The following is a 13,516-nucleotide window of genomic DNA, read 5'->3' on the forward strand; positions in this document are numbered from 1 at the left end:
TGCCCAGGGCTGTGAGCTTGATTTGCCAGAGCCTTGCAATGATTTCTGGTCCACAGGCCCTGGGATCCGCTGTCCTGCCTTCTGGGCCAGCACTGACAAATGACAAATGCTCCCTCACCCTGGCTCACGTGTCACCACCTCCCCAGCTGCTACCGGATGGTTCCAGGAGCTTTCCCTGACACTACCTTCTGGGCCAGGAGGAAGCAGAGAGGGGGTGTGCACAGGGTGGCGGGGAGGAAGCGGGGTAGGGTGGGGGAGGGGGCGGGGAGGTGTGTGTGTGTGGGACAATGACCCAAGCAGTCCAGCTGTGTCAGTCTCACCCCTTATTCCCACCACTCCGTACCTACCATCCCTCCCACCCCACCCCCACCCCAGCCCCCGCCTCAGCACTAGAACATTTTAATTTAAGTTATACATCTTGCATCTCTGGCTGCAGCCGACGTCCACCGTGACCCAGGCTACAAAGCAGACGCTAATTCTGGAATCAGGGCATGCAAGAATGTGACCTACTGCCTTCTTTGAGAACACTTGTTGCCTGCCAGAGTCAAGGAAGCACCCGCTGCTGTTTTAGTTTACTTCCGTGGTGTGAGATTTCATGAAGTCCACACTATGATCTTTTAGCTTTTTTTTTTTTTTTTTTTTTTTTTTTTTCTGAGCTGGGGACCGAACCCAGGGCCTTGCGCTTGCTAGGCAAGCGCTCTACCACTGAGCTAAATCCCCAACCCCTAGCTTTTTTTTTTTTTTAATGACAAATTTCAAACATGCGCTCAAACTGACAGCCGTATATATGCCCCAACATCGACCAAGTTAGCTTGCCTTGCTACCCCTCATAATGAGTACTTTTTTCCAGAAATACCCAAACATACAGCATGAGTTTAGAGGGCTCCAAAACAGGTAACACTCCTAGGGCGCGGTCACAGAACGAATCTGTGCCTTTAAGGTGTGAGCCAGGGCGGGGCTTCCGGAACCGCCCAGAAGTGACGCGATGTAACGGGATCATTGCGGTCGGCGGAAAGCAGTGGTAACTTTTAAAGGTATGGCCTTGTCACGCCCTCTCCCGGACGACTCTCGGTGCAGCCCGCGGGCCACTTTCCTTTAAGGAGCGTGTCAGGGGTGGGACCTGAATGTACCCCTCCCTCCGCCCGACTCCTTTAAGGCGCAGCCCTCGTCTGCCGGCAGAAAAGCGGCTTAAAGGCGACGCGTGGCGCGATGGCGGCGTTGCCCTGCTGGTCGCGCGGGCTGCTGTTGCTGCCGCTGCTCCTCCTGTTGCTGCTTCTGGGCGGTCCGCGCGGCGCTGATGGCTACTTCCCAGAGGAGCGCTGGAGCCCTGAGTCCCCGCTACAGGCGCCTCGCGTGCTCATAGCGCTGCTGGCGCGGAACGCCGCACCCGCGTTGCCGGCCACGCTGGGCGCCCTGGAACGGCTGCGCCACCCACGGGAGCGCACGGCGCTGTGGTGAGCTGCGGGCCTTGGCGCTGGCCACGGGAACTAGGCTAAACTCAAGCTCGTACCCGAGGGACACGGTTATGCACTTGGTGGGCTCGGCTGTTCACTGCAGAGACTCAGTTATGCTTCCGGGGAACTCGGTCTTCTACCTGGGGACCTGAGCTGTGTCCCGAGGATCTGATTACGCACTTGAGGGGACTGGGCTCTGTACCCATAGTACTCGGCCTCGTCCCCACTGCGGCTTGGGACCCCGAGCTACTACTGCCTCCTCCCCCCAAGTATATAGGAATCTGTTCTGGGTTGCTGCCAGCCCACACAGCGAGCTGCCACCCTAGGACTCCTGACCCCTCAGAATGGGCCAGGCTGGTGCTTCCAGACCCTTATAGAGAACTCCGCAGCTTCCAGATGAGACTCTGGAGGCTCGGGCCGCATTCCACATTAACAAAGTCAATGAAGTTATCTTTGTGACTTGGGTCTCACACAAGTGTGCTTTCCAAACAAGCAGGTTCTGTTCAGCCTGTGTACTAGTGAGTTGGGTGTCCTCTACTGCCCTGTCTGTCACCGACAGATGGGCAATGAATAGGCTTGGAGTGTAGCGAGTTTTTTTTTTTTGTTGTTTGTTGTTGTTTTTTTGTTTTTTTTGGTTCTTTTTCTTTGGAGCTGGGGACCGAACCCAGAGCTTTGCGCTTCCTAGGCAAGCGCTCTACCACTGAGAACCACTGAGCTAAATCCCCAACCCCGGAGTGTAGCGAGTTTTATCCAAGGCCTTATAGCTGTTGGGTCTGAGCTAGGATGGGAAACCCCCCAGTGCCATCATCTTGTCCTGTCTGCTCACAGGGTGGCCACAGATCATAATACTGACAACACTTCAGCCATACTTCGAGAGTGGCTGGTGGCAGTGAAGGGTTTATACCACTCTGTGGAGTGGCGGCCGGCAGAGGAACCCAGGTGAGCCTCAAGCCTGGACTGGAGAACCCAAGCTAGTGTGCCCCGCCCGCTCCCACCATCGACTTCACCATCAGGTCCGGATCCTCCCAGCAGACCTCTGTCCCCATTGTTCTTCACTCCATTGTCTAACATTGGACACAGCTGCCACACCTTTGTGGCTGAATTCCTTTGTGTCTGCTGGCCACCTATGCTGTATTCCTGGCCTAGGGTCTTGCCTGCATCCACTCTCCTGCTTAACTTCATGATAAGCCTGCCTCATTGTGTAGTATAGTGTAGTAGAAGGAGCGGTCTTCCCTGCACTACCAGATCAGACTCAGAGCCTGTATCCTGTAACGTGTGTGGGTGCTCATGCTCCTGTGCTCAGAAGCACCGGGGTAGCCCCAGGCTCTCCCCAGCCATGCGGGCTCTCTGTCCCCAGCTATGCAGAATTTGGCCCTTAGCTTGCCAGTAGCTTTTGTGCCCCTGGACCCTTGCACCCTGTGCCCCGAGTCCCCATGTTCTACAAGGAGGCCTTCAGATCCACTTGCCTGCCTCCTCCTCTGTGAAGCCCTCTATGATCCCCCTGCAGCTATGCTGTCTGGGCCCCCACGGTGCCCCATGATGTCCACACCACAGTTGTTCTTTTGCAGCTCCTACCCAGATGAAGAGGGCCCCAAACACTGGTCTGATTCCCGCTATGAACATGTCATGAAACTGCGCCAAGCAGCCTTGAAGTCAGCTAGGGACATGTGGGCTGACTACATTCTGGTGAGTCTTAATTATCCCCAGGGAGGATAGAATGGCTACCAGTAACCCATTTTTCAGAAGGGTTGACCGAGGATCAGAAAGGAAACGAGAAGCTAGGTGGTGAGCACACCTTTAATCCGAGCGTTCAGGAGGCAGAGGCAGGTGGACCTCTGAGTTCAAGGACAGCCTATTGTACACAGTGAGTTCTAGGGCAGCCAGGCCTACACAGAGAAACCCTGTCTTGAAAACCCAGGGAAAAAAAAGGAGGGGTGTTATGGTTATAGCTCTTTGGGTTCCACCCAGGCCCCCACATAAAGAACAAGTGGGCCTCTGTGTGTCTCCTTAGGGCTGGGCACTAGATTGAAATTTTTTAAAACCCCTGTTTTATGTGTGTGTGAGGGACATAGAGGTTAGGGGACAAGCTGTGGGAGTCGCTTCTTCTGCTAGGTGGGTCCTGGGATTGAGTTTTTGTGGCTTACTTTCGAGCAGTTAGGGTCACAACATAGGTAGGCACAAGTGACAAGCTGCTGCTGGGCCCGATCTCCACTTCCTGTTCTCTGGCCTGCAGTGGCCTCTAAGGAGGAAGCAGCTGTAGTGCCCGGAGGTGACCTAGGTCCAGGAATCTTGAGGCAGGAGGATGGAGAATTACATGCCAGTCTAGGTGACAGAGCAAGACTGTCTTGAAACTATGATGGGGCTGGAGAACTGGCTGTTCTTGCAGAGGATACAGAATGGGCTCACAACCGTCTGTACACCCAGGTCCTAGGGGATCTGATGTCCCCTTCTGGCCTGTGCAGACACTGCAGCCACATGCTGGTGCTAGTGTATCCACCAGTGTAGTTTAAAGAAACCTTTTTTAAGATGACTTATTCGTATGTTTGTTTTTATATTTGTCCTGACCAGCCTAGGGCCGCTTTGCCCAGTTGGTGGAGTCAGTCTGGTTTACAGTACAGTCCACAGCGATTGCTGGGCCCTGAGGGTGGCTACAGGTGGATTTCCAGGTCTCCTGGGTTTCCTTTGCTGATTCATTGATTGACAGCTTGCTGTAAATACAGGCTATGTAGCTTTCACTAGCCTGGAACCCATGGTCCTCCTGCCTCAGCCTCCCAGGTGCTGTGGTGACTGTCGTGAGCCCACTCAACTTTAATCTGGTTGTCTTGCAAGTGCTAAGAGGAAGGCGGGTCTCGCAGGTCTCACGTGTCCTGAGCTAGCTAGCTATCTATCTATCTATCTATCTATCTATCTATCTATCTATCTATCTATCTATCTTCTGTCTACCTACCTATCTACCATCCATATCTATCTCTCTATCTCTCTATCTCTCTCTCTCTCTATCTCTCTCTCTCTCTATCTATCTATCTTCTGTCTACCTACCTATCTACCATCCATATCTCTCTATCTCTCTATCTCTCTATCTCTCTATCTCTCTATCTCTCTATCTATCTATCTATCTATCTATCTATCTATCTATCTATCTTCTGTCTACCTACCTATCTACCATCCATATCTATCTATCTATCTATCTATCTATCTATCTATCTATCTATCTATCTATCTTTCTATCTGTCCATCCATCCATCTATTTTTGTTTTGTTTGGTTTTTTTTTTTTTTTTTTTTGAGACAGGGTTTTCTCGTGTAGGCCTGAGTGCTATGGAACTCGCTCTTTAGACCAGGCTGGCCCCTAACTCACAGAGATCTACCTACCTGCCTCTGCCTCCGGAGTGCTGGGGTTAAAGGTGTGCGCCATCACCGCCCCATTAAGGTTTCCTTGAGCTGCAGCTTGTTTACCTGGCCCCAGATCAAACTTTTCATGTGCGTAGTCCTGTAACACTTAGCCATCTCGCAGTCCAAGCGTCATCTCTTTAGAGCATTCTACCTCTGGAGTGCAGTCCCTGGCAGCTTCCCTGCTCGCCTCCCTCCTGCATTTGCAGACTTCTTTGTGCCCTGGAGCCCCACTGTGTGTCAGCGTCATCCGTGTCGTGATGTGAATTTGCGTGTGTTGTAGCTGCTGAGCCATATTCCAGATGGTGGCCTCCCTGTCTCTGCTTGGCAGCACCTGTCCATTTCACCTTACGCTCCTGTGACAGACGGGTGCCATGTTTGAACCCCTGCCTTCAGTCCTTTGAGGTTCATTTCCCAGGACGGAAGTTGAGACTGTCTTTCTCTAACTTTGGGGGTTTGGGGGACGCTGCCAGGCTGCCTGAGCTCACACATGAGTTCAGTGTTAGCAGGGGCTAGGCAGGGTCAGCATTTGACCCCAGAGCTCCCCAGAGGCAGTACAGCCTCCTCAGCTGGAGACACCATGAAGCCATGGAGACAGAGAGGCCCTGTTTGTCACCATGGCCCTGGGTGACAGAGAGGTACGAATGGCGGTTGCTCCCAGTGTTCTAGAAATCACACATCAGCAATGGAAAGTGGATCTGTGGCCAGAGCCACAGAAGAAGCCACATCTGTCCCCGGTGCAGGCTGAGTCCAGAATGGGGACCCGGCTTGTAGTATTTGCATGTGTGTTGTGAGACGTGTGACCACCCTGTCACTTGCAGTAAGTTACCCAGGTGACAGTACACTGGGGTGGAGCCAGGACTATCTTTCCGCCACACCCCCAGCCCTAATGGCCAGGGCTTTCTTTTTAAATAATAATAAAAATTTTATTCATTTGTGAGTTACTCCGTGTCAGGGTCTCACTGAAGCTGGTACCCGCTGGCCTGTCTCCTGTGTCCACTGCCATAGCACAGGGAGGAGGGCATGCAGGACACAGCTGTCAGTGGGAGCTGAGTGTGTGACTCAGGCTCCGATGCATGTGCTGCCATATGTTACCCCACTGAGCCACGCCCAAGCTTCCCCACTGTTCTTTTTACTACTGTTTTATGTGTATAAATGCATGTGTGTTTTTACCACATGCACGACTGTGCACCATACCTGCCCTGGTGCCTGCTGAGGCCAGAAGAAGGGCACTCGATCCCCTGGAACTGGAGTTGGTTATAAGCTGCCACATGGGTGCCAGGAACAGAACCTAGGGCCTCTGTAAGAGCAGCCAGTGCCCTAACCACTGAGCTACCTCAGAGGCATCGAGAGAACTCAGGCTCCGTGGGATGGTCATGCCTCTCCACCTTGGCTTGGTCAGGTTGACAACAGGTAAACCTTTTGCAGTTTGTGGACAGCGACAACTTGATTACCAACCCCGACACTCTGAGCCTGCTCATTGCTGAGAACAAGACAGTGGTGGCCCCCATGCTGGACTCCCGGGCAGCGTACTCCAACTTCTGGTGTGGGATGACCTCGCAGGTACAATGGGGATGTGGACGGGCAGACTGAGCACCTGACAGACACCGTCAGGGAAGGTAGTGGGACTGCAGGTATCCCCAACCCCTCTGTTACTGGGGTTGAAGTGAGGGGGAGGGGGAGAGAGAGAGAGAGAGAGAGAGAGAGAGAGAGAGAGAGAGAGAGAAAGAGAGAGAGAAAGAGAAACTGGCCTAAATTCACATAGGAAGCAGCGTGTGTGTGTGTGTGTGTGTGTGTGTGTGTGTGTGTGTGTGTGTGTCATTGCCCACGCACACGTGCTTAAGGCATGGCTTGATCCAGGCGTTCCTACATAAGGTAATGGTCCCAGTCATCTTGGGGATGCCTGTTGTGGCTGGATGCAGGCATCACAGTGTATACCCCATTCTTGCCTCTGAAGCTTTTACCCTTCTTGCTGTGGGCCCCAGTGCCTCCTGACTCTGACTCCCCGTCCTCCTACAGGGCTACTACAAGCGCACCCCTGCCTATATCCCCATCCGAAAACGAGACCGCAGGGGCTGCTTTGCAGTTCCCATGGTGCACTCTACCTTCCTCATTGACCTGCGTAAGGCCGCATCCAGGAACCTGGCCTTCTACCCACCACACCCGGACTACACCTGGTCTTTTGATGACATCATCGTCTTCGCCTTCTCCTGTAAACAGGCGGGTGAGTGAGGCCAGGCTCAGGATGCTGGTGTGGGCCCCACATTGAGCAAGTCTGGAGAACAGATGTGCAGAGCGCAGACAGGCCTCAGGCTCAGCGATGTTAGGGACCCAATGGCTGCAACATGGCTGCCTCTTCAGCCCTGTCCGCCAAAGCTCCTTAAGACCTGTTGATCGTCAGGTATGGTAGTTCACACCTGTGATCCTGGGACTTGAGAAGCCGAGGCAGGAGGATGGTAAGTTTGTGACACACAGGGTGAGATCCCAAATAACAAAAAGGGGTTTGATGGATATCACATCTCCCAGTGTGTGTGCTGTCGAGTGCGCATGTGTGTGTTTGCATGTGTGAGTGTGTGCGTGTGTGCGTTTGTGCGCGTGTGCATGAGCACCTTCGCCTGTGGGTAAGTGGAGACCAGAGATCATAATCAGGTATCTTCCTCCTCTGCACTGTATTTACTTCCTTGTGTACACACCAGGGCACACTGGTGAATTCAGAGGACACTTTGCAGGAGTCAGGCCTTCCCCTCCTCCATGGGTACTGGGGATTGAACTCAGGTTCTCAGGGCTAGCGCAGTGCCTTACCCACTGAGTTATCTCAACGGCTGTGAGATTTGGCATTTAATGGTTTTCATTTACTGCATAGACCTAAAGCCAGAGAAAAAGAAATATGGATTAATGGATTAATGGAATTATGGATTAATATGGATTAAGAGGGAGGCGGGAGGCAGCAGGGTGGAGGTTTTCAAGAAAAGAACTCACAGGACAAGGTCTGCTCACTTTTAGTGCCAGCACTCAAGAGGCAGAGGCATTCAAATCTCTGAGTTTGAGGCCAGCCTGGTCTACAGAGCAAGTTCCAGGATAGCCTGGGCTACACAGAGAAATTCTGTCTTCAAAAAACCACCCTCCCACCCCACACACACATCAGACTGATGAGCTCCAACCTCACTTCTGCCTTTGAGCACCCATAAACCAAAACCAGTTTATATTGGTGAAGAATGACCAAAGTCTGAAATGAAGACCAGCGATTGTTTGCCTGAGGCAAGGTGCCATGCAGCCCAGGCTGGTCTGCATCAGGTCACCATGCCCCAGCCTCCGCCTGGAGGGTGTGCAGCACTGACTTGCCTCTCATCCCCACACTCAGAGGTGCAAATGTACGTGTGCAATAAGGAGGTGTACGGCTTCTTGCCCGTGCCGCTACGCTCGCACAGCAGCCTGCAGGACGAGGCAGAGAGCTTCATGCACGTGCAGCTGGAGGTCATGGGTGAGTCTCCTTGGGCACTGGCCTCACCATTTTGCATGTATCTCAAGAACTAAGTGGGTACTGTTGGGTGGCAGTCCCTGTGTATGGCGTATGACCGAGAGACACCATAGTCCCTGCCACTGGGAATATGCAGAAGTCACAGGGTTAGATGTCATCCCGGCAGATGCTGACATGCTCTTGTACCCTCTGGTATCCTCACACCGCTGAGAAAACTGAACCATGGGCTGTCATCTGCGACGTATGCTATGAACTTGGCAGTCCAGGGGCTGAGGCCAAGGGATGGCAAGTTGCAGTCATCTTGGGCTACAGCTTGAGAACCCAGCCAAAGAGACTGATCCTGTTTTGCAGCAAAGTTATTCTCTTCCTGGGTTGCTACACCTATGTAGCTTTTAGGAGGTCACATTTGGAGGGACAGCAGCCAGTGTGAGCCTCACTGCATTTATGTAAACTTCTGAGAATGCAGCTGAAGAAAGCAGGTCTGTATCACTCCCTCTGTAACTATGGAGTGACTGCTGTTTACCAGGCTCTGTGTTGGGCTCTGGGCATGCAATGTGAGTAGACAAACCCCCATCCTCTGGACACTTGGGCCAGAAGAGAGGCCTGGAGGCTCCCATTGCCTGGGCTGTCACAACTGAGATCCGAGATTCTCTGGGCAGGAATGTGGCAGGAGTGAAGGACCTGGGGCATAGCCTAGTCATACTGGGAGCTGAGAGAAGGTGGGGTCCTGGGACCCCAGTGACCCCTGCTTTCTTACCCTCAGTGAAGCATCCACCAGTGCAGCTCTCCCGATTCATCTCAGCACCCAAGAAAACTGCAGACAAGATGGGCTTTGACGAGGTGGGCTGGGGCCTCCTGGGTGGGTGGAAGCAGTGGTCTGACCTCCCCCCTCACTGAGGCTCTGGCTGCAGGTCTTCATGATCAACCTGAAGCGGAGGCTGGACCGGCGAGAGCGCATGCTGCGGGCACTGCATGAGCAGGAGATTGACTTCCAGCTGGTAGAGGCTGTGGACGGCAAGTGCGTACTATGTGCTTGTATGCGTGTGCGTGTACATGTGCATGCATGCATGCGTGTGTGTGCGTGTGTGTATGCGCATGCATTTGCGTGTGTTTATATGTGCACTTGTGTGTCTGTGTGTGCACGTGTGCTTGTACACACAGCCATTTGGGAAGCATGGAAGGGATGGAGCCATTCTGGCAGACCTCAGTACAGCTGTGGGAGAGGAATGAGTGAGTCCACAGCCAGGGAACAAGAAGGTTCTCATCCTGGGACAAGCTGCTATGTTCTTGTACAAAGTGATGGACTGGGGAAGACCCAGAGTGTGGGGCCATTCACAGGATTGCAGAGGTTGATCAGTAGGCAGAGCTGCTTCTTTTACCTTACCTCACCTCTTCCTATTACCATCCTCCTCCCTCCTCCCATCTGTCTGATCCCATGCCCTCTCCCTCCTCCCCATCCTCAACCTCTTCCCTATCCCCCCTCCTTTCTCCCTACTCCTTACCCTCCTATCCGCCTGCTTTCCTCCCAATCCCCATTGCTTTTCTTCTCATCCTTGCCCTGCTCCCCATCCTCCTCGCTCTCCTCCCCATCCTCCCCATCCTCCTTGCTCTCCTCCCCATCCTCCCCATCCTCCTTGCTCTCCTCCCCATCCTCCCCATCCTCCTTGCTCTCCTCCCTATCCTCCCCATTCTCCTCACTGTCCTCTCCATCCTCCTTGCTCTCCTCCCCATCCTCCCCATCCTCCTTGCTCTCCTCCCCATCCTCCCCATCCTCCTTGCTCTCCTCCCTATCCTCCCCATTCTCCTCACTGTCCTCTCCATCCTCCCTATCCTCTCCATCCTCCCTATCCTCTCCATCCTCCCCATCCTCTCCATCTTCCTCAATATCCTCCCCATCCTTCTCAATCTCCTCTCCATCCTTCCCATCCTCTTCAATTTCTTCCCTATCCTCCCCATCCTCCTTGCTCTCCTCATCTTTCCCATACTCTTCAATCTCCTCCCCATCCTTCCCATCCTCTTCAATCTCCTCCCCATCTTCTCCATCCTCCCCATCCTTGTCCTCCTCTTTTTGCTACCATTCTCCTCCCTCCGACATCCCCACAGAGCCATGAACACCAGCCAGGTGGAGGCTATGGGCATCCAGATGCTGCCTGGCTACCGGGACCCCTACCATGGGCGGCCACTCACCAAGGGAGAGCTGGGCTGCTTTCTCAGCCACTACAACATCTGGAAAGAGGTGGGTGTCTGGGATGAGGGAGGCCTGACCCACAGTCCCTGGTCTCCTCAGACTAGGTCAGTTACAGAGTCCCAGGGAGGAACTGTGGTCCCCATGTCACCAGTGGCAGAATCTGTGGCTACATTTTGGTGTCTGTTGCATGAACTGTTGTCACAGTGGCCTGATACACGTGAAGGGGCAGTCACAGTCTTGGCATTGCCAAGATGCAGAAAGTGGACCTGGGGAGTGAGGAGACTGCAGGCAAAGTCTGGGGCTGTGACTCCCAAGAGAGACCTGCTTGCCCCACAACTTGACTCTGGACAACAGCTGATAATGTGCCATGATGTCACACAAGAACCAGATTTGGAACCTGCAAGCAAGGCTGGATGGGTGGAGTGTTGGCTCCAGATGATGAGGGGAAGGAAGTAGGATATCTAAGTGCCCAAGGTGATAGGTGCTCATGTGAGCCACTCTCCTTTCCTAAACTTCCTCAAGGGCATTCTGTTAGCTCTCTTGGTTGATAGTGAAGCCACTTAGACTGGGGCACTGTACCAAGGAGGAAGGGTAAGAGGAGCCTGCCTGTTGCCAAGAGGAAGGCTTCTGAGTATCACAAGCTAAACACAGGCAGAGGTCCCAGACAGGAAAAGCCCTAACAGATAGGCAGGAGAAGAGTGACAGGATGGGCACATAGCTGGATGTGGAAGGTTGGGATGCATACTTCCTTCCTAGCAAGCATCTTTGGGGCTGGGTCTCCTTAACTTGGAGTGGCACCTTCCCTCAGGTGGTTGACCGGGGACTACAGAAATCACTAGTCTTTGAGGATGATCTACGTTTTGAGATCTTCTTCAAGAGACGTCTGATGAACCTCATGCAGGATGTGGAGCGTGAGGGGCTGGATTGGGACCTCATGTAAGTGGAGGTTGGTGGAAGGGTTGGGGATGGGACACCAGTCTTGGGTATGGCCCAGGCATGACCAGGGCTCAGGGGCAGAGCCTGGAACTTAAGGGTGAAGTAAGTCTAGAGCCTGGAGGATGTCGGAGCTCTGCTGTCTGTGGCTTGACTTGGTTCCTGCCCAATTTTCCTGTGCCCAGCCCTATTCCTTGTCTCTGTGTAGTATTCTATGGCACGTGGGTGGCATGTAACAAGTCTCTGATTCTGCACCCTAGCTACGTGGGCCGGAAGCGCATGCAGGTGGAGCACCCTGAAAAAGCTGTGCCCCGTGTAAGGAACCTGGTGGAGGCTGATTACTCCTACTGGACACTAGCCTATGTAATCTCCCTGCAAGGTGCTCAGAAGTTGCTTGCTGCCAAGCCACTGGCCAAAATGCTACCTGTCGATGAGTTTCTGCCTGTCATGTTTGACAAGCACCCAATGTAAGGAAGATATTTGAGGGGCATTGGGTGGCAGTCTGGGGTCTTTGAGTCCTGGAAGATCAGGGCAGGGAACTGTTGGGTTCTGAAGCTAGGCATGGTAGGATTAATCCTAATGGACTCAAAGGAGTCTTCTTTCTGGATCATTGGTCTCCATCTCCCCTGTGTCTCTCCTGTCTCCCATAGGTCAGAATACAAGAGTCACTTCTCTCCCCGCAACCTGCGTGCCTTCTCCGTGGAGCCCCTCCTTATCTACCCTACACACTACACGGGGGATGATGGTTATGTGAGTGACACAGAGACCTCAGTTGTGTGGAATAATGAACAGGTTAAGACCGACTGGGACAGAGCCAAGTCCCAGAAGATGCGGGAACAGCAAGCACTGAGCCGTGAGGCCAAGAACTCAGATGTGCTCCAATCTCCACTGGACAGCACTGCCCGTGATGAGCTTTGAGGCAACTGGCAAAAAGCCAAAGACACTGCCACCCACCTAAACTTCATGTGCTTGCCTGGAACTGACTATAGGGCCACCTAGGCAGACAACAGAGGGCTCTACAAGCACAGAGGTCTCCATGTCTTCCTGTTTAGCAGCCACTTGCACACAGGCAGCATTTATGGAGTACTTACTGTATGCTGGAAACAGGGCTGGCCACCAAGAGATTGGGCAGGAGCAAGCACAGTGCGTTGGGTCCACCGTGAAGGAAGTTTCCTTGTTAGAGCAGGGAAAGAGGCATGACTCCCCCTTATCAGTGATTGATTTCATCATCAGGTTTTTTTGTTCAGCCTGAGTCAGGTGTTAGGGATACATACTCATTTTTAAAATCTGAGTGTTTATTGAGGGCTTACTGTGTGTTAGGCACCATTCTTAGCTCTGGGAATACTAAAACAAGAAAAAAGTCAATACACCAAGAAACTGCTATAAGCCAGGTCCTAGGAAACACTGATGAGCTGAGTGCCTACTGTGTGTCACTCAGTACATGCTGGGGATGGAGGTCCCAATGGTGCTTATCTTTGTAGTAGGCACGATGTGCTTACAGTGGAAACAGTATTATTGACCCCATGTGCTAGGCGACAGGCTGAGCACAGTGACAGAGTCTGAACAGAATGTAACAAGCATTTATTGAGCACCTAGTGTGTCAGGCCTCAGAATCCCAGTTGGGTTGAGAAATAGCCACCCTTCAACCTGTCTGCAGAGGACACTGTGCTTCCTGTGTCCAGATGGGAGGTTCTTATTCCCTTGGTTGACTGCTGGGTTTCAGGGTATTCATGACTTTGTAAGCTCCTCCCCCCCCACGGGGGGGGGGGCGTGTGTGTGCAGGTAGGGGCTATGGCTCCCTTGCCCACCCCTGGTTTCCAGAGCTTCTCCCTGCCTTTGTGTCTCAGGTGTCTCTTGGCTGCTCATGTGTTTGGGGCCTCGAGAGGCCCAGCTGCATTGGGGTGCTCCTCTTGGCCTGGGTTGTTTTTCCCAGCAGGCCAGGTGGCCGCTGTGCCTTCAAAGCCAAAGCAAATGTCAGCTGGTCAGCAGGTGCCACCTTCTGGGGATGACTGCTTGCCCACTCAGGTCTTGGTAACTTGCTTGTGTTTGTATTAAATCATCCTCATTGGTTTTCA

The 13,516-nt window shown here is 53.0% G+C and overlaps 1 protein-coding gene across 1 annotated transcript; it reads left to right on the top strand.

Annotated features, from left to right (window-relative positions):
• The first annotated feature begins 1,207 nt into the window (after nucleotides 1-1,207).
• Nucleotides 1,208-13,516, top strand: Colgalt1 (collagen beta(1-O)galactosyltransferase 1). Its single transcript, NM_001106067.2, is given in 12 exon segments — nucleotides 1,208-1,454; nucleotides 2,283-2,393; nucleotides 3,023-3,140; nucleotides 6,271-6,405; nucleotides 6,862-7,066; nucleotides 8,204-8,323; nucleotides 9,084-9,160; nucleotides 9,232-9,338; nucleotides 10,424-10,556; nucleotides 11,317-11,444; nucleotides 11,702-11,908; nucleotides 12,092-13,516. Coding segments are annotated over 12 exon segments (1,854 nt in total). The 5' UTR covers nucleotides 1,208-1,209; the 3' UTR covers nucleotides 12,360-13,516.

Source organism: Rattus norvegicus, chromosome 16 (genome assembly GCF_036323735.1).
Source record: "Rattus norvegicus strain BN/NHsdMcwi chromosome 16, GRCr8, whole genome shotgun sequence".
NCBI classification, from domain to species: Eukaryota; Metazoa; Chordata; class Mammalia; order Rodentia; family Muridae; genus Rattus; species Rattus norvegicus.